This window comes from Peromyscus eremicus, chromosome 8a (genome assembly GCF_949786415.1).
Source record: "Peromyscus eremicus chromosome 8a, PerEre_H2_v1, whole genome shotgun sequence".
NCBI lineage: Eukaryota > Metazoa > Chordata > Mammalia > Rodentia > Cricetidae > Peromyscus > Peromyscus eremicus.
The window spans coordinates 95609058-95628943 of NC_081423.1; the positions used below are offsets into that span (position 1 = coordinate 95609058).

Below are 19886 nucleotides of genomic sequence, written 5' to 3' on the forward strand. Positions count from 1 at the left end.
ACATGGCCAGTATAAATACACTGTGGGAGTCCACAATCCTCAACATCTTCATGCACAACCACCGGTACTACACAAAGCCTGCTGTGCAGTACGGGGTCCTGTTTCCATGTGGCTCTACGCCTCTGACAGCAAGAGCACATGTTGGGTGAAGGGCTGCTTGCTCTCATTGGAGCAATGCAACCTATTCATCGTACTAAACTCGTGGATATGCTGGAGACTGAGGACTCAGAACTACGTCATATACTCGAGTCTCCAGCTCTCTGCTTGAAGGCTGATGGAACTGTAGCTGGACTGCTGTAAAGGCTGCCCCCAGATGGCAATCAGCAGCTGCTGCTTTACCCTGCCGGGGTTATGGCCATTTAAACTCCATCGGGGGCTGGTGAGGTAGCTCAGCAGGCAAAGGCCCTTGCTGCCTAGCCTGACAACCTGGGCTCCACCTCAGGTCCTACACGGTTGGAGGAGAACACTGACTCTCACAAGCAGCTCTCTGACCTCCACACACTCAATTATTAAATATACTTTAAAAATCAAGAGTAAGGTCGGGTGGTGTCTGTGCACGCTCTTAATCCCAGCACTTGGGAGGCAAAAGCAGGCACATCTCTGTGAGTTCAAGGACAGTCAGGGCTACACAGTGAAACCCTGTCTCAAAAAAAAAAAAAAAAAAAAAAAAAAAAAAAAGATTGTAAATTTCCTGTAGGAAATGTTACAAAATATAAATTTTAAAAGGATTTTTTTTTTTTTTGATCCTTCCCAACCGAGACAGGGTTTCACTGTGTAGCCCTGGCCTTAAACTCACAGAGACCATCTGCCTCTGCCTCCTGAGTGCTGAGATTAAAGGCATGAACCACCACTGCCCAACCAACTTTTTTTAAGACAAGATCTCACTATGTAGCCCTGGCTGTCCCAGAACTCACTATGTAGACCAGGTTGGCCTCCAACTCAAAGATCCACCTGTCTCTGCTTCCCAAGTAATGAAAATAAAGGCAGACATTAATTACCATACCCAGCAGAAAAGGACATTTTGATCCTTATATACTGAAAACACAAACAAGCAAACAAAAACCTTGTCTAGTGAACAGCACCAGTCCTAAATTATTTCACTTAAAATAACAAAAAAGTATGTAACAACTCACAAAATACAAAAACAAATGACTTGTTTTTAGACCCTAGGAATAAGAAGGTTCAGCAAAGAACAAAAATTCAAAGATACTGTAGGTCTGCAGTTCTTTTCTGTGAAACAGATTACCATCAGCACTGTTTTGTTAACTTTAAGATTTATTTTATGTATATGAATGTTTTGCCTACATGTACCTGATGTCCATGGCTGTCAGAAGAGGGCAATGGATCCGCTGTAGCTAGAGTTGCAGATAATCACCATATTGGTGCTGGGAATTCAACCTAGGTCCTCTGCAATAGCAATAAGTGCTCTTTACTGCTGGACCATTTCTCCAGCCCTCAGCTCTTTTTAAATAACTGAATTGATAACTGAGTGAGGAAAAAAATTAATTAACAAACTTTTGCTTTAATAGGCTCTTTAAACAGTAAAAAAAATAGTTCTACTGGACAGCACTGACTGAGTTCCGTATGTCCAAAAGGCAGTATCAGTCACAATGAAAATACTTCCAAAGTCAAATCTCTAAGAGACAAAAGGCAGTACCAGGCCTGATGGGGCACTCTAGGAAGCAGACAAGAGGATTTCTTTTGAGCTTGAAGCCAGTCTGCTCTACACAGAGTTCCAGGGCAGCCTGGACTATACAGAGACTGTCTGTGTGCGCGCGCGCGCGCGCGCACGTGTGTGTGTGTGTGTGTGTGTGTGTGTGTGTGTGTGTGTGTGTGTGAGAGAGAGAGAGAGAGAGAGAGAGAGAGAGAGAGAGAGAGAGAGAGAGAGAGAGATCGATCCAAAGAAAAGAACAGACAAAGGCTAGTTTAAGTATGTACACTACAGAAAAATGGTCTCATGTACAGCTAGGAGCTCTCTGTGTACATCAAGTCCCTAACACAAGGCTTTGAGTGGAAGCCAAAATCACCACTCTGGCTCAGGAGACTGTACTCTGAAAACTCTGAAGACCTCCAACTCTTTTTTTTTTTTTTTTGAGTCAGAGTTTCTGTGTAGCCCTAGCTATCCTAGAACCCACAGTGCAGACCAGGCTGGCCTGGAACTCAAATCCGACTGCCTCTGAGGCCTCCTAAACTGAGATTAAAGGCTGTGCCACTGCCCAGCTATCTAACTCTTAAGAATGAGTTTACACTCTACACCCTAGATTAGGATTGGAGTAAGGAATGCATGGCTTTTTGTTGTTATTATTACTATTTATTGTGCATACAAGGCAGGATACAACTTTGAATACTGTGATTGGTTCTCTTCTGCTTTACAAAGGTTCAAAGGCTCCAGGAACTGAAGCAGACAGGTTGCACAGCAACTACCTTTATATCGGAGCCATCAACGGCCCTGGTGTTGTTTTGAAGCAGGCTCTCACTCTGCAGTGTAGGCTGCCCTCAAATTCATTCCTGACTCTCAAGCCTCTAGGTGATAGGACTGCATGTGTGAGCCACTGGGCCTCATCTTTTTTTTTTTTTTTTTTTTTTTTTTCTGTGAATGAGTGTTTTCCCTGTATGTATTCATATGTACCACAAGCATGCCAGAAAAAGGCATCACATCCCTTGGACCTGGAGTTAGAGGTGGTTGTGAGCTGCCATATGGGTGTTAAAAACCAAATCCAGGTCCTCTGCGAGAGCACCAAGTGCTCTTAACCACTGAGCCATCTCTCCAGCCCCAGGCAGGACTCTTCAAAATGGTTTGTTTGGGGTTTACAAGTCCTCCGATGGGGTGTGTATGAAAGAGAGAGACAGACAGACAGAAAGAGAGAAACAGAGACAGAGACAGGGTGAGTCAGGCACAGGACTAGTCAATGAGGAAGGAAAACTGATGCTTTTTTTTTTAATGGCTTATTTTTATGTTATGTGCATTGGTGTTTTGCCTGCATGTACATCTGTGTGAGTGTCAGATACCCTGGAACTGGAGTTACAGACAGGCCTAGGAGTTCTGACCAACCTGAAGACAGAATGACTTATCTCACATAGCAATATCATAGATCCTCTTTCTACTTCTTACCCTTCTCCCAGAAGACTGGCTAGCACTTGCACAATATTCTTGAACTACTTGAAGATTAAAAACAAGACAAATACTAGGTTTTTATTTTTGGCATAGTATTGGGGGGGGGTGTCTTGTTTTATTTGTGGTGCTTGGGTTGAACCCAGGGCCTTGTATATGCTAGGTCTTAAGGGCTCTACTGAGCTACACCCTAGACACAATCAAGTTTTAGTACCATTAAGTGGGTACACTATTATAAATCTAAACCAGTGCACACTTTTGATGCCAGCATTCAGGACGCAGAGGTAAGCAGATCTTTGTGAGTGAATCTGAGCCCAGCCTAGTCTATAACAAAGAGCTACAAGACAGTCAGGGTGACATAGTGAGGCCCTGTCTCAAAAAATGACTAAACAAACAAATAAATAAAACCTTAGTATATAAATCTGAACCAAGAGGCTTCTGCTTCTACCCCAATAAAGGCAATTTACATGGGGATGTGCAGTAAAGCAGTGTCTGCTGGGAGTCAGGTGACACCCAACCAAAACTCCCGGTGGCAGCAGACTAGTCCCTGAGCTGTTCTTTTATCAGTGTGCCAACAGCTGGTTATGCTTGGGGCTGCTGAGTCACTCCCACCAAACTGTGTGAGCCTGACCAAAAATTGTTATGTCCTCATCTGTAATAGGGAATGTTTCCTCCTGGTAACAAGAATAGCAAAGGGCACTCTACAGTTCTTATCTACTTCTGGGGAAGCCATCTAAGACATCTGTCTTGTTTCTCACGGCACAAGTGACACCTCTTGGGCCTGTGAGTTGTCCTCTCCTTTGGGGGGTAATGAGTTAAGAATGAGGTCTCTGTAGTCTCCATTTTCGTTGTTCTTGGCTTTTATAGATGCCACACTAGAGGCATTCAGCTTTCAATAGCCTTCTTAATTAGGGGCATGATCACTGGTCTACAAACCAGGGCCTTGTACATGCTAGGTCTTAAGTCATACTGTCGTTTATTTTTACAGGCACCCTGTAACTGATTAGATTCTCTCCTTTCCACCTAGGTAAAGATAATTGCTGGACATCTATTACCCCCAAGGACAGCTGACTCCATCAGCTTCCTTATTCACTTCTGTCCTGTCTTCCTGGTCCTCTTCAAGAACCTGGGCAGATGTCATCAGAGTACAGAAACTGCTTCTCAAGTGTTCTTTTTTTGAGACGAGGTCTGGCTAGCCTGGAACTTCAAGTTGGCATCAAACTCAGAGAGATCCTCTGCCTTTTGAGTGCTGGGATTAAAGACAAGCAAAACCACACTCCATCTCAAATGTTTCTTTAAAAGAATTTCTTGCTGTAGGGTGTCTCTCTCCCAATTCATATGTAAAAATTAGGGATCTGTGGTAAGGCAGACTTTCTTGCCACCCACACACCCACCTTGTACAGCCCTCATGTTCTCTGAGCTCCACCCCTCATCTCCTAACTGAGGAACCGGATCCAGAGACAGGAAAGACACTGGAGCTCAAGAGAAAAGTGGGCAAGAAAGGTCTGTCCTCACCAAATGGCTTATTTTAAAGAAGTCACCAGGAGATAGAAACACACTAAGATTCCTGTGAGTAAATTAGAGAAAAAGAATCTCCGTACAGCACAAACTCTGACTACTAGCCTACAGCACCCGATAAAAGAATCTGTTCGTGGTAGAAAATGCTGAGGGCTGTCAGATAAGGGAGATAATCCAAGATCAAAAAAATGGCAGTCAGCTCAGGCTTACTGTATCTAAAGGTCCCAATCCTAAAGGTGTGACTGTAACTGGACCATAATTTCAACTTGGCCTAATTTAAATCTTTCAATAGTCTTTAATAATTGGCAAGATTATGGCTTCATGCTATCTATACAATCAGTAAGACTAAACCTTTTGGTATTGCATCAATGCCACAGGCCAGATTATAACTCTGACAGGCACCTTATAATTTCCAATTTAGTTTGATCATCTTGTCCACACAAGTACAGGCATTCTGCCACAATTACTATATAAACAAAACCAACAATTCAGTTCTGTCTAGGAACTCCAATTTTCAGCACTGGACCAAATAACCTGACCTCCACATTTTCAACACTGGACCCAACCTCAGGATGTTGGTGCGCCTCAGCCCCAAGGAATAACCATTTCAAGGAGAAGCCTTAAAAAAATGACTACATTCACAACCAATTAATGCAAGGACTAAGACACAGGGGTTGGGAGAAGGCTCAAGATTGAGAAAACGTGTTGCGGTCACAGGGAACTGAGGTTTGGTCCATCTATAACTCTAGTTCCAGAAGATTCGATGCCCTCCTCTGGCTTCCATGGACACCAGGCACGCACACACGCAGGCGGTGTACATACATACATACATACATGCAAGCAAGCAAGCACTCACATGCGTAAAAATAAATGAAATCTTTTAAAAGAGAAAATAAAAAAGCAACCCTGTGAGCCACCTGAAAGCCTGAAACTACTATGGAATAAAGAGACGTGAACCTGGATAGACTTAAATAATTAAACGCGTCTGAGTCTGTTCTTCATCAAGACAACGGAAAAAGTACAACTTGGTGATGTACAGGTCGTCAAGCTCCGTAGTTAGGAGACTTTCTAATAAGAAAGAAAACGGGTCCTCTTCGTTTTGAGGCAGAGCATCCCAACTTACTTCTTCCCACCTTCCTGAAGACAAAAATGAGAAGGGAAAAAGAAACCTCATCTGCATGGGGCCTAAGGCTCGCAGAGGCCGCCTGGGGCCTGAGGCCAGGCTCAGGGGAGAGGGTAGCCAGCATTAACTCGCAATGTTTTCCACCTCCCGCCTCACGGCCAAACGGCTCCTCCTCCAAACAGTTTAGAATCCTGCCTGTTAATGCCACAACCGGGTGGGTCACAAGCCGCCCGGGTCCATCTGCCCTTCTGGGTTTACAAGAGATCAGGACGCGGCGCTGCGGTCTGCCCTAAGCCCTCCAGCTGCAGGGTTAAGCCCAACCCCCGCCTTTCCCCTGACCTTGGGGCGCCTGCAGCTCCCCGCCCCGTCGCGTCCCGTCCCCCCTGAGAGGCGCCTTCTTGAGGGGCTGCCTCTTCAAGCTCGGCTATTCCTCCCATCCCCCTACCCGCCTAAATTTAGAAAAGCATTAGGTCCAGCGTCCGTCTTGTAGGACCGAACAAACCTCATTCCAAAGTGGAAAGGGCAGAAGTCGAAGAAGCAAAACAGAAAAAAAAAAAGAAAAAAAAAAAAGAAAGACGGCGAAGGAGTTAGACCGGGACTCCGGAGAGTCACCTCTCTCGGCTACCCGCAGGGTCCAGGTGACAGAGGCGGCGCAACCTTCTCCCCGCCTCCTCCGACCGCAGAGCAACGCAGACGGAGCCTCGTACCATCCGGGCTCCGTGCGCCCCTCGGCTGCGTCGCGCCGATCCTCGGGCCGAGGGGCCGCGGAGCAAAGTGCGGGTCCCTTCCCTCACCTGGGGCGGAGGCGCTCGCTCATGGCAGCTGGTGAAGGCGAGCGACGCGGCGCCACTGGGCGCCGACAGCGAACAGACGGAGTTGTGTTCCGGCGACCGCCACGCCCACCCCCACGGGCCTGGGCTCTGGCCGCCGCCGCGCGGGTGGAGGCTGCGGGCGCTGAGTACCCCGCAGGCCGACCCGTACCACCGCTACTTCCGGCGTCCCCTCCGCGCCCCCCCATGTCGCAGGCGCCGTGGTACCGTCCTCCTGCGGCTGCGCAGTGGCGGGCCGCGGGCCGCGCTCGCCCGTAACCCCGCCCTCAGGAAGAGGCACGTCCAGAGAGGGAAAACAGACCTGGCACTTCCAGGGCTCCGGGTAGGTGTCCGAGGCACCCGCCTGTTTAAAAACAAACCGGGACAAGCTGTAAAAGTCAAGCCGGGTTGGAATAAATTAAATTATTGGACACTAACGGATGCTTGCATCTGCGTAAAATCTCTGGGAGGTGAAAATTTTAAAAAAAGAAAGAACCGGGCGAGCTCCATCAGGCACTGACGCGGACGGCCACCGGTTCTGGGTTCCATGGTTGGAAGGTGTTGGTGAGCTCCGGGTTCGAAGGGAGCGCCACGTGGAATTTTGCATCTCGAGAGGTGCGGAGCCGGTTCCGTGGAGTATCCAAGGGCTGGGCTGTTTTCCACGAGCTTTGTTGTAGGTCGAGAGAGGAGTGCCGATGAGGCGAGCGGACTAACGGAGTCCCAGCCCCGACCGGGAGCGGTACCGCCCACCTGCTAGGAAGCAGCCGGGCAGAAAGGTGTGGGGAGGCGGGCGGACGTAGGAATGCGGCGGTGAGAGCTGGCTCGGGGCGATGTGAGCGCGACCAGAGGAAATCACGAGGTCCCAGCCGGGCGTGCGTGGTGCGCACCTGTCATCCCAACCCTTGGGAGGTGAAGTCATCCTCGACAAGGAAACGAGTTCGAAGCCAGTCTGGGCTACTTGAGACCTTGTCTCAGATTTAAATTTTTTTATTTTATTTTTTCAAATAAGTGTATTCTGGGCCCGGGATACTTGGGGAAGTTTTAACTCTGGTTTTCAGAAGCATCCCCAGTTATCTGCCAGGGGCATAATCCAATTATTTGTATAGGACTCAGTACTTGGTCACATCACAGCTCTCCGCTTAGTTCTGATCGTTTACAGAAGTTGACGTTCAAAGTTTCTGCCAAATACTTGAACAGTGATCCACAAACATGGGGGTCTTGGAGAGACGACTGCAAGAAGTCAGAACGGGTCCCTTGTTGAGATGTAGGGTATAGGGCCAGGCATACTAACTCAAGTCTTTAATCCCAGCACTCCGGAGGCAGAGGCAAGCCGATCTGTATGAGTTTAAGACCAGCCTGGTCTACCTAGAGAGTTCCAGGGCAGACAAGACTACACAGTGAGATTCCATCTCAAGAAAAATTAGGAAAAGGTACTGTTACAACGTGAAAGCTTATGGATTGGCTTTCTCGTGTGCGGTTTGCAAACGAGATTACTAACAGTAAGAATAATCACTGGACTCACTCCTCAGAGAACAGTTTGATTTTGCATTTCATGAAGGATAAAGTGCTGGTTGATTTAATAGATATTTATTTTGTAAGTGGTTCCAGCTTCAGGGTTTTTTGATTTGGGGGTTTGGGGGTTGTTGTTTTGTTCTTTGGTTTTTCGAGACAGGGTTTCTTTGTATAGTCCTGGCTGTCCTGGAACTCACCAGTAGATCACACTGTCCTCGAACTCAAGAGGTCCACCTGCCTCTGCCTCTCGATTGCTAGGATTAAAGGCATGTACCACCACACCTGGTTATTGTTTTGTTGTGTTAATCTATTTAAGTGGTCAGGAGATATTTTCAGTCTTGGTATTAAATAGTTGTAATATACATATTTATTTACTCATTCAACAAATGTCATATACCAGCTTCAGTGTTAGAGGCTTTTTTCTGTTTGTTTTGTTTGTGTGTGTGTGTGTGTGTGTGTGTGTGTGTGTGTGTGTTTTAATGATGATGATGATTGTTTGAAAGATGATGGTCTCCCTGTGCAGTCCAGGTTGACATTAAACCACCTCAGCTTCCTGAGAGCATTCAGAGGTAAACAGTATGCTTGGTGATACTAGATTTTGAGAACGTAGCTGTGCTAGGATAGATATGTTCCTTGTTCTTTGGAACCCAGCTGAGCTTTGGAATTAAACATTCTCCTTTCCCAACTCTAGAGGGTAACAGAGATAAATGGTGTGTAATAATAAATGTTTGAAAATATTTTTACATGATATACATTTATCAAAAATCTCAAACTAAGCAATTAATTACAAAATTATGTGTACACAATAAATAAATTTGTAATAAAATTACAAATTTATGTGTAAAAATTTGTAATAAAATTACAAATTTATGTGTACACAATAATCAATTGTAGTACAAATTAAAATTAAAACAATTGGGGCCAAGTGGCACACACCTTTAATCCCAGCACTTGGGAGGCAGAGGCAGGTGGATCTCTGAGTTTGAGGCCAGCCTGGTGTACAGAGGGAGTTCCAGGACAGGCAGAACAAAGGGAGACCCTGTCTCGAAAAACCAAAAATAAATAAATACATGGGGATTATGTCCTTCTGTACATTGTTAGTTTTAATATGTATGTATTGCTGATATTAATATTAGCAGAGATTAATTTCTCCTGAGTTATGGAAACTACCCCATCTTCCCCCCCCCCCCCCCCCCCCCGCCCCCAGCTCTCATGAATTCCAGGCTAGCTTCAATCTTTCTCTAACCAAGGCTGACCTAAATGTCCCATCTCCACTTCCAAGTGCTGGGATCATGGCTCTCTACCACAGCATCAGGTTTTATGCAGTGTTGGGGATAGAACCCAGGGCTTCATGCTTGCCAGGCAGGCGCTCTACTGACTGAACCATATCCCCAGCTGACAAAGAGAGTTCTCATGAGTCCTCATACCCAGTGAATCTTGTTTATGTAATGTTAGAAACTGTTCTAACCAGTTTTTGTAGCCCACATGAATGTTATTATCCTTCCTCATTTCATCCTTGAAGGACAAGTTCAAGAAGAGTGAATGTGATGTATTGAAGAGTTCCTGAGAGTGGGAGAGGTTCCAAGTGAGGAATACCCACCTGGAGGTTCCTTTTATCTCTACTAAGTGTACGTATATGTGCCTGCATGAGTTTGTTTATATGAGTTTATTTATACTACGTGCACACACTGCCCCAGAAGGTCAGAGGACACTAGATTCACTTACAACTAGAGTTACAGGTGGTTACTGTTAGGTCTCAAACCCAGGACAAATGGCTAAGGCGCCTATTTAACATAACAAAGTGGACCTGTCCCATAGGTTCTCCCATCATCCCTCAGTCCCTACCTGTTACAGGGTATGTCTGGCATACCCCTTCCCCTACCCTGAACTCTCTAGCCCAGGGGATAGGCTACTCTTCTCCCAGCTGCCCTTCCCTATATAATCCAGCCATTTTGATTACCAGGCCCTTTCATCTAACCTTTACTCTCCTGCCTCTCCCCTCTCCCCTCCCCTGGCCCAGCTCAGGGTCTTGTTCTCTCTGTACTGTCACAGACGTCTCTGCTTCTGGTTATGTTCTCCCTTTTATCTACAGTCAACTTTCTCTCCACCATACCTAGGAGCAGTCATGTCCTTTTTTGTCTCTTCTCTTTCACTCAGTTATGAGCTGCCTGGTGTGGGTGCTGGGAACAGAAGCCAGGTCCTCTGCAGTAGGCACGCTTAACTGTCAGAGGTCTTTCTTTGGACCGCCAGCTCCCAAATAATCACATGGAGACTTACTGGTTATGAAAGCTTGGCCTTAGCTTAAGCTTGTTGCAATTAGTGCTTATAACTTAACCAGTTTTTATTAGTCTATGTTTGGCCTCATGGCTCATTACCTCTCCTCAGTACTGTACTCCAACTTCCCTCACGTCTCACTAGCAAATCTCTCACCTCAGATTCTTCCCCAAAGTTCCTCTCTCCCCGGAAGTCGTGCCTGTCTCCTCCTGCCTAGCTATTGGCCATTCAGCTCTTTATTAAACCAATCAGAAGGTGCCTTAGGCAGGTGAGGTAAAACAGACATCTTCACACAGTGTGATCAAATATTCTACAACACTCAACTGCTCTTAAAAGCCCTAAGTAGTTCCTTTTTTCATGTTTAAGGATTTTTAAACAATTTCATTAAATTTATGCAACCTCCACTTGACATAAATAACAAAATTGAATTCTGGCTGACATTTTAAATGTCTTTTCCTTTGACTAAGCGTTAATTTATTAGATTTAAATCTTTTGGTTTGATTTTGTTATGGTTATTGTTTGGGGTGGGGTTGTTGTTGGGGTTTTTTTTTTGAGATAGTCTCACTAATGTAACTTTGCTGTCCTGGAACTATGTAGACCAGGCTGCATAGTGAATTTGAGGCCAACCTGAGCTACATACAAGAGCCTATCTTTTTTTTTAATTAATTTATTGATTGATTGATTTCAGAGCTGAGGACCAAACCCAGGGCCTTGCACTTGCTAGGCAGGTGCTCTACCACTGAGCTAAATCCCCAACCCTAATTTATTTATTTTTTTAATTACACTCATGATATTCATTAATTACATTCATGATATTAATTACATTTGTGGTATTCATTGATTACATTTGCAGTATTCATTCAATAATTACATTTATGATATTCATTAATTACATTAATTGTATTGATTTATTACATTCATGATATTATGTCATGATACTACTGTCCATTTGTGGGATTTTTCCATCACACAAAACAGAGATGCTGTACTTAGGAAATCATTGCTCTATATTCCTTTCTTCTCTCTCTTGAGATAACGTCTAATCTTTCTGTTTCTATGAATTTATGTATTCTATATATCTCATATAATACAATTCTATAGTATTTGTCCCTTTTTTAAATGTAAAAACACGAGCCTATCTTAAGAAAAGCAAACAAGGGACTGGAGAGATGGCTCAGCGGTTAAGAGCACTGACTGCTCTTCCACAGGACCCGGGTTCAGTTCCCAGCACCCACATGGCAACTCACAACTATCTGTTCCAGAGGATCTGATGGCTTCTTCTGGCCTCTGTGGGCACCAGGCAGACATACATGCTGGGCAAAATACCCATACCCATAAAACACAATAAATAAATTAAAAAAAAAAAAAGAAAAAGAAATAAAAGAAAAGCAACAAAACAAAAAGTTAAAGTTAATATCTATGCGTAAAATGATTACTCTGTATTCTTCATTGTCTCTCCAGGAAGAGGATGGGTGATGCTGGTCCCAGAATGGAAGTGTGTCCTTATTGTAAGAAGCCATTTAAGCGATTAAAAACCCACTTGCCACACTGTAAGATGATATCTGCTGATCGAAAAGTATATCAGTCCAAGCCAGCTACACTTTCACGTGCTACAAAAGAGAAGAGTCCTACCAAAGACCCAACCAAAGCTAAAAGGAAAGGGCTAGAGACAGAGAGTGCAAAAGGAAACGTGAAGTCAGAAAAGGGCAGATCAGCATGGACAGCTGCCACCTTTCCCCTGACGGCGGATGTGTTGGAAAGAGCGGGTAGAGCAGAGGCAGGAGGAGAAACCAGAGATCAAAATCAGCTCTCCTTCCAGGCACTCAAACGTGCCACGCCAAAGGTGGCTCTGCAGAGAGTCATGAACCCTCAGGCTCGTGCGTCAGACACCCCCTCTCCTCAGACAGAACTTGCCAGAGATGTGACTGGATCCAAGGGAAGTCCATGTCATCCCTCAGAGACCAAAGCATCTGTACAGGTCAGCTCAATGGCACCAGTTTTATCTAATCAAGATAGAACATACTCCTCAGGTCAGCCTCATGCTAAACCAGCCACTTCTGCAAGTCTGAAATTGGACACACTCGATCCCCAAAGAGAGAAGCTTCTGGCAAAATTCTTAGATGTACCTGTTAGTGATTGTCATTCTCCAAAGAATGGCAGCCATGGGGTTCAGAGAGGAGGACCCTCAGTGTTGAGCAGGGAGAGCAGTTCCCGAGACGGAGGCCACCTCTCGGGAGTCTCTCCCAACCCTGCCAATGCTGAGACTCAGCAGACGTCAGAATCTCTCCTCTCGGGCCTTCACACCGCTCCACAGGCTAAAGCGCGAGTCAGAGAGCGCCCGGAACTTGGCCTCAGAGCAGAAGTGTGCCACAGCAAGGGAAATACTGAGACCAGCATGTCTGCCACAGAAGTACAGGAACAGGCTGACTTAGGCCTCGGTGGTAAAGACCCCATTTCACCCACAAAGGCAAAAGCAGAGGCAGCCCTTGCACTTTTGGACGTATTTACTCCACCAGAGGGAACTTCGAATAAGCTTCTCTCTGTACCAGAATCAGGGCGCCAGTGCCTTGCCTCTCTGGCTGTGAAGTCTCCTCCAGAAGACAAAACCCAATTCTATGGCCAGAGTCAAGTCCCTGCCATACCGCTATTAGTGGGAAGCAAGAGGGACGTTCTGGAACCCACGTCTTTCCGCCAACCCCATGCAGCCCAGACAGGGTACCACATACCATCATATTCAGCTCCTTACCCTGTTTCTAGAAGCTCCCTCATCAGTCATGTTGCTGCTGCTGACTCAGAGGCTCCTCCCCGGTCCGTGGGACTGGAGTGGTTTCCAGAACTCTATCCTGGTTATGTTGGTCTAGGAGTATTGCCAAGGGGGCCTCAGCATTGGAACTCAGTGTCTCACATGCCTCCTACCACTTCCGCGGGTGCGAGTATCTCGAAAGGTAAGCAGGCTCATTTGCAAGGACCATCCTGCCCCTCCAGAATGCTCTGTGCTTCTGGAATGGGGTGAGAATTACTTGTTTTCATTCAGTTAACATATTTTCACCTACACAGTCTACCCAACACTTGACTTAATTGACAAAAGAGAACTCTCGGTCCAGGGTTGATTGTAATGTTCCTTCTTCCTTCTCCATTGAGAGTTGAGGGTTAGACTCGGGCAGGCTACTGATCCTGATAGCAGTTGAGTTTCTGTACTGGAAAGAGACCTAACAGAAGTTCGATGGATAAGCTCAGAGCATGGAGGCACACGCTTTTAATCCCAAGCACTTGGACACAGAGGCAGGCGATCTTTGAGTTCAAGGCCAGCCTGATGTACAGAATGAGTTCCAGAACAGCCAGGGCAACATAGTCTTGAAGAAAAAAAGAAAAAGGAAGTCTGATGGGAAAGGCTGTAAGGGATTAGATTCCAGTGTTCCTGAGTGGCAGGTAGAGAAGAAAGGCCTGTGAGTGCAGAGAATGGGTCCTCTGTACTCCATCCATGATCACCCATGATCATGGCTCAATTTCTTTCAGTCACTTACCCTAAACTTGTACCTGGAAGTGAGCCCCGCTTGGACAACTAGAGAAAATAAAAGTCATGGTACCACACAGTTCCCAGCACTTCTGAGACCACAGCCTAACAGTGGCAGTTTTTGAGAGGTTACAGTTTGTGTTTGGAATTGAAGTATATCTCCAGGCTTTATGACTTGTCTTTTTGTTGTTGTTGTTGTTTTTGGTTTTTGGTTTTCAAGTATGCGTAGATAGATACTGGGGTAAAATGTGCACGTGAGTGCAGTGCCTGTGGAGGCCAGAAGAGGGCATCAGTTTCCCTGGAGCTGGAGTTACAGGTAGTTGTGAGCTGCTAGACGAGGATGCTGGGAACTGAACCCAGGTCCTCTTGGAAGAGCAGTATGCATTATTTACCACTTCCGCCATCTCTCCAGCCCCATGATTTTCTTTTTCTTGTTTGGTTTTAGGAGACTTTGGCCCTGCACAAATATGTACTCTGTGATTCCTTGGATGCCAATGTTGTTTTTTTGGTTTTTAAAGTTTTTTTTTTTTTAAATGTGTATGTGTGGTAATGTATATGTGTGTTAACTCATGTGAGTTCATGTACCATGTACACCACATGCATGCAGTTACCCATGAAAGTCAGAAGAGGGTGTCCGATCCCCAGGAACCATAGTTCAGAATGGTTACAAACCACTACATGGGTGCTGAGAACCAAAACTGAGTCCTCTGCAAGAGTAACAAGTGCTCTCAACTGCTGGAGCCCTCTGTCCCAGCCCCCAACGTATGCTTTCCATTGGTAGGTAAGAAGATCATTTGAGCACTTTTGTATCCATAGCAGCTTTCACCACGCCTGCTAACCCCATCTATCTTAATTTATCCTTTTTTTGAGACAGGGTTTCTCTGTGTAGTTTTGCTTCCTGTCCTGGATCTCGTGCTGTAGACCAGGCTGGCCTTGAACTCACAGAGATCCTCCTGGCTCTGCCTCCTGAGTGCTGGGATTAAAGGCATGCACCACCACTACCCAGCTAATTTATTCTTTGTCTTGACAAGGCAAAACGAGACTGGAAAACTATGACCAGTAGAGATCACTGTCTGACTTGAGCACAGGGGAAAATGTGAAAAAGAAACGTGTATCTTCTTTTCTGTTTCTACTTGTTACTTGTGTGTCAGTGTAATAGGAAGGTTCAACCAAGGCGGGGCCGTGGGGCACAGAACAGACAAATAAAGATGACTGTGACAGGGAGTCGGGGTCTTTCTAAGGTGTGTTGATGGTCCCTAAGTCAAGTCCATGGGGCTCCCAAACAACAGCCTCGTGAATGCTGACATGAGCATCTACAGTCCTGGCAAGGGGATGATCCAGAGCCTAGTCCCATGTGGAGGGTCGCAGGCAAAACAGGCATGCTTAAAAAAAGTCTTCATCTGACAAATTCACCGGAAACCAAGATGAATTTGGGGGCTGCGGATGTAGCTCAATGGTAGAGGACACACGGACATGCATTTTTAGCATGTATAAGATCCTGGGCTCAGTCACCAGTGGGGTAGGGAGCAGAGAACAGAGAGATTCCATATTTGGTTCTGGGTTTGGGGCCTAAAATAGCGCCATATACATATGTAGATGGTCCAAGATGTTTTTCAGGCCAAAATCTAAACTCTTTGGTCCATGCATTTCAGGATACATGCATCTCAACCTGTAGTAGAAAGTCATACCTCTTGCTGAAATCTCCGCAGGTGATAAAATGTGGTTTGACCAGGCATGCACACACATAGGGGGCAGACAGTGCATTTATCACAGTGCAAGCTCTCTGTCAATAAGAGCTTTTGACCTGAGGTGGATTTTACTTCAGTGTGTAGTTTAACTGCAGCCCAGTGAGGTGCTCATCGATCCATCTGTCAGGGGTGTGCTTTTCCTGAGGCCTAGCCATTAGGACTTGCGGCTGCATGGTGGGAAGAGGTGATTCTAGATGGACTGTCACAGTGACTTCTCTTTGGAACCGTAGTTCCTTGGTTGGGACGAAGTTCGGCTGATAGCGGGAGTTTGGAACCCCTGGCGCTTACAACTTCCAGCTTCCCTCTAACGAGGCTCTTGGGAGCTGTGCACAAAGGTGAGGCTTCTGTTATGGACTGGTGGGTTCTCTTGCTGGCTGCAGGATGTGGAGAAGTTTCTCCACTGGAGGCTGTTTAACCAAAGAGAAGAGAAAGTGGTGGTTGACGTTCTCCATCTGTTTCCGTTTCAGAGTCGGGTGTCATTCAGAACCCCAAAGCTAACAGAGCAGCAGCTCCCACTTCTTAAAACACACCCCTGCCCCCTGTCCCTGACCCTCCCCTCCCCGACAGTGATCAGCCAAGGCAATGCTGAACCTCAGCTAACCAGTCATATTCATCTGCATCGCTCCGGAGTTTAACCCAGCTCCCAGTGTGGGGACATGTGATTTGAATTTACTCAAGCCCTCCTCTGCTTAGCCTTGTTGTCGTCTCTGGGAATGTATATACTTTGTATAGCCCACACTTATGTAGGCATTTACGTTGTACGTTGTGCATGTTAGAATTCATTACCTAAGCTAACAGGGCTGACTTGAACAGTGCGAACATTCTGGGCCACACCCTGGCCACTAACCACGTGATCTGTCTCTCTTTGCACAGGCTGGGTGAGGTGCAGTACCACCATAAAGAAGAGCAGTGTTGGGGGCCTCACAATGCTCTTCGCTGGCTACTTCATCCTCTGTTGTAGCTGGAGCTTCAAGCAAATGAGTAAGCCATCATCATCGGTAGCTTAAGTGACTCGTCACCTCCCTTGGGGCTCTGGTGGGAGTGTCCAGGAGCCCTGATGAGCGAGCTGTCCCTGGGGCTCTGGGGCTCCATTAAAGGTCTCCAAGATTTGACTTACATTTACATGACTGCTCTTGCTGCCCATTAGTGATCTGGTGGTGGGCTGGAGGCCTTGGGTTTGTGTTTTTCCTGCTTTATACCCGTCCCTGCTAGGGAGAAGTGCCCTCCTTGGTGCCCGAGAGTTCTCAGTGGAATAGAAGGGCTTTCTGCCACTTAGAGCAGCAGAAACATGTGCTTAAGACAGCAGCTCCATCCATCCTTTCGTTCACTGGGTCTCCCTGTGCAGATCAGGCTAGACCGACCCTCCGCACTCCTGCCCGGGCCTCTGGCTCCGAGCTCTCACTCCGTCTTCCTCAGCCTTCGAGAGCTAGGATGACAGGGACATGCCACCACACCTGGCTAGAGTCTGTATGCTTTCTGTTTGGTTTTGGTGTTTTGTTTTGTTTTTTTCAAGACAGGGTTTCTGTGTAACAGCTCTGGCTGTCCTGGAACTTGCTTTGTAAACCAGGCCTGCCTCTGCCTCCTGAGTGCTGGAATTAAAGGCATGCACCACCACCACCTGGCTTTTTTGTTTTTTAATTTAATTCATTTTATTTTTTATGTGTATGAGTGTTTTGCCTGCGTGTCTGTATACCAAATACATATCTGGTGTCCGTGGAGGCCAGAAGGCGGCATCTGATCCCCTGGAACTGGAGTTACAGGTGGTTTTGAGCTGCCTTGTAGGTGCTGGGAATCAAACCCAAGTCCTCTGGAAAATCCAACAAGTGCTTTTAACTTTGAACCATCTCTAGCCCCTGAGCCTGGCTACCTTCAATGTTTAAAAACAAGCTCCTTGAACCAGGCACACTGGTATGTGCCTATAATCCCATCATTCAAGAGGCTGGGGTGGGAGGGTAATGAATTTCGAACACCAGACCGTATTGCCTGTTTAGTTACGGATGAACTCCTATGAAGTCCTGACCAGGAGGGAAATGCAAAATTTTCTTTTCTCATAACTCAAGATAACTTTTGTTCATTTAAATAGTATAAAAACAGATCTGGGGAGATGGCTCAGTGGTTAAGAGCACTGGCTGCTTTTCCAGAGGACCTGGGTTCAATTCCCAGAACCCACATGGCAGCTCACAACTGTCTATAACTGTCTATAACTCCATTTCCAGGGACCCCAGAGACACACATGTCTACACCAATGCACATAAAATAAAAATAAATCACTTTAAAAAACAAAACAAAACAAAAAAACAGATCTGGAGCCTGGAGAGATGGCTCAGTGGTTAAGAACACGTGTCGCTCTTACAGACGATCCAGGTTCAGTTCCCAGCACCTACATGGCTGCTCACAAACATTCATAACCTTGATTCCAGAGTGTCCAACACACTGTCCTGACTTCTGCAGGCACCAGGCATACATGTAGTGCACATACATACATGTAGGCAAAAACTCTTACTTAATAAATCTGTTTTTTAATGTTTAAAAAAAAAAAAAAAAAAGAGCAGGGCAGTGGTGGTGCATGCCTTTAATCCCAGCACTGGGGAGGCAGAGACAGGTGGGTTTCTGAGTTCGAGGCCAGCCTGATCTAAAAAAAGAGACTCTTAGAGAGTTTAGAAAGAAAAAACTCATAGTTCATTGGAGACTGCCCAGAAAAAGTTTAGTATTTTTCCGTAATTTACGAGGTAGCAGGAGCCTAGGCTATTTCAGATGAAAACTCGGTGTATTGGCTCTCCGGAGGGCAGGTGACCAGGTGAGTCAGCATGAGTGGGCCTGCAGCACACCTCTGCATGCTGAACATCATGCCATAAACACCAGCTCTGTACCAGGCATTGGGCCACAAGCAAAACACCGGATCCCAGCACAAATGAGAAGTCCCAAAACCAAATCCTGTCTCCCTAAAGACAGTGCTTGCTCCAAGCTGAACCAATCCAAAGAGTTATTTGGCCCCTGCTGTGGTAGCAGTCATGGTAAATGGGACGTTTCAGTGTTGAGACAGGGTCTCACTCTAGCCCAAGTTGCTCTTGTCCTACCTCCGTCTCTGGGTGCTGCTGGGGTTATGCACCTGACTTTTTTTTTTTTTCATCTCTGAAGCTAGAAGCCGGATGGTCTTAGGCCCAAGAAGATTTCTAAGTTTATGAGACAAAAATATTTAAACAAGCAGAGATAGAAACAGCCAGTAAGGGCTGGAGAAATGACTCAGGTTGAGAGCACTGGCTACTCTTCCAGAGGTCCTGAGTTCAATTCCCAGCAACCACATGGTGACTCACAACCATCTGTAATGAAATCTAGTGCCCTCTGCATACATAATAAATAAATTTAAAAAAGAAAAGAGATAGCCAGTAAGAGATGCACTCCCAGGTTCTCATATTTGTCTCTGTTTGTCCCAAGAGCTGCAGCGCTGGCGGAAGTGATGAGCACGTCGGGGCCACCGAGGGTGTGACAGAGACAGCTGCAGGACGTCTTTAAATGTGTACCGGGGCGGGAGGGTGCGAATAATAAAACGGCTGAAACCACCTTTTCCTTTTCTTTTTTCCTTTTTTGGAGAACAATTTTATTAGAGTTTAAGAGAAGAAATGGGGCAGGCAAGCTGTTAATCTCGGGTGGAGAAGAGTAGAGTCAACGTATTGTGGTTTTTCTTTTTTTTAAAGAAGGGGCCACACTGTAGCCCTGGCTGGCCCATAGAGATCAGTCTGCAGAGTGCCGGGATTAAGGTGTGGGCCGCCAGGCCAGGTGTACGTCATCCTTCCACATCACTGTTCATCACTGAAGGAAGTCAGGACAGGAACTCAAGCAGGGCAGGAACCTGGAGGAGGAGCTGAGGCAGAGGCCATGGAGGGGTGCTGCTTACTGGCTTGCTCCCCATGGCTTGCTGATTTGGCTTTCTTAGAGAGCCAGGACCACCAGCCCAGGGTGGCTCCACCCACCATGGGCTGCACCCTCCCACATCAATCACTAATTAATGACCTATGGGCATGCCCACAGCCTGATTTTATGAGGCAGTTTCTCAAATAAGGTTCCCTCCACTCTGATGATTCTAACCTGTGTCAAGTTGATGTAAAACTATCCAGCACAAAACACTTTCTCAAATGCTGTGTTGTACCTTGAGAGCCTCACCACACACACCCCACTGCCTCCCCTTAAAACCTAAATACAGAGGTAGTCCACAGGGAAATCGTGTGGCCTGGAGATTTTTCCCCAGGGGAGAGGCCCTTTTCTTCACAGTAAGGAC

General features: G+C 46.3%; 2 protein-coding genes across 11 annotated transcripts in view; one reads left to right on the forward strand and one right to left on the reverse strand.

Annotated features, from left to right (window-relative positions):
* Vcf1 (VCP nuclear cofactor family member 1) overlaps nucleotides 1–6786 on the reverse strand; it is a 22514-nt gene extending 15728 nt beyond the window's left edge. For 2 of the 5 annotated variants that reach the window (XM_059272061.1, XM_059272060.1), the window contains exon 1: nucleotides 6548–6786. In XM_059272061.1, the coding sequence (XP_059128044.1) occupies nucleotides 6548–6771 (224 nt within the window). In that variant the 5' untranslated portion in view covers nucleotides 6772–6786. Of the gene's footprint in view, nucleotides 1–4167; nucleotides 4344–6255; nucleotides 6314–6365; nucleotides 6470–6547 lie in introns of those variants that run through there. The other 3 variants (XM_059272062.1, XM_059272064.1, XM_059272063.1) reach the window with 3 other exon arrangements.
* On the forward strand, nucleotides 6664–19171 carry C8AH17orf80 (chromosome 8a C17orf80 homolog). 6 transcript variants are annotated; one of them, XM_059272049.1, is made up of 7 exons: nucleotides 7129–7338; nucleotides 7872–7992; nucleotides 9597–9702; nucleotides 11810–13293; nucleotides 15841–15945; nucleotides 16484–16591; nucleotides 19046–19171. In XM_059272049.1, exons 4-7 carry the CDS (start codon nucleotides 11817–11819, stop codon nucleotides 19066–19068), a joined length of 1713 nt encoding a protein of 570 aa, XP_059128032.1. In that variant the 5' UTR covers nucleotides 7129–7338; nucleotides 7872–7992; nucleotides 9597–9702; nucleotides 11810–11816; the 3' UTR covers nucleotides 19069–19171. The 6 variants fall into 6 exon arrangements, with proteins under 6 accessions (XP_059128031.1, XP_059128034.1, XP_059128032.1 ...); XM_059272048.1 differs by lacking the exons at nucleotides 7129–7338; nucleotides 7872–7992 and adding an exon at nucleotides 6664–6905; XM_059272051.1 differs by lacking the exon at nucleotides 7872–7992 and having other exon boundaries at nucleotides 7063–7177.
* Nucleotides 19172–19886: the final 715 nt, after the last annotated feature.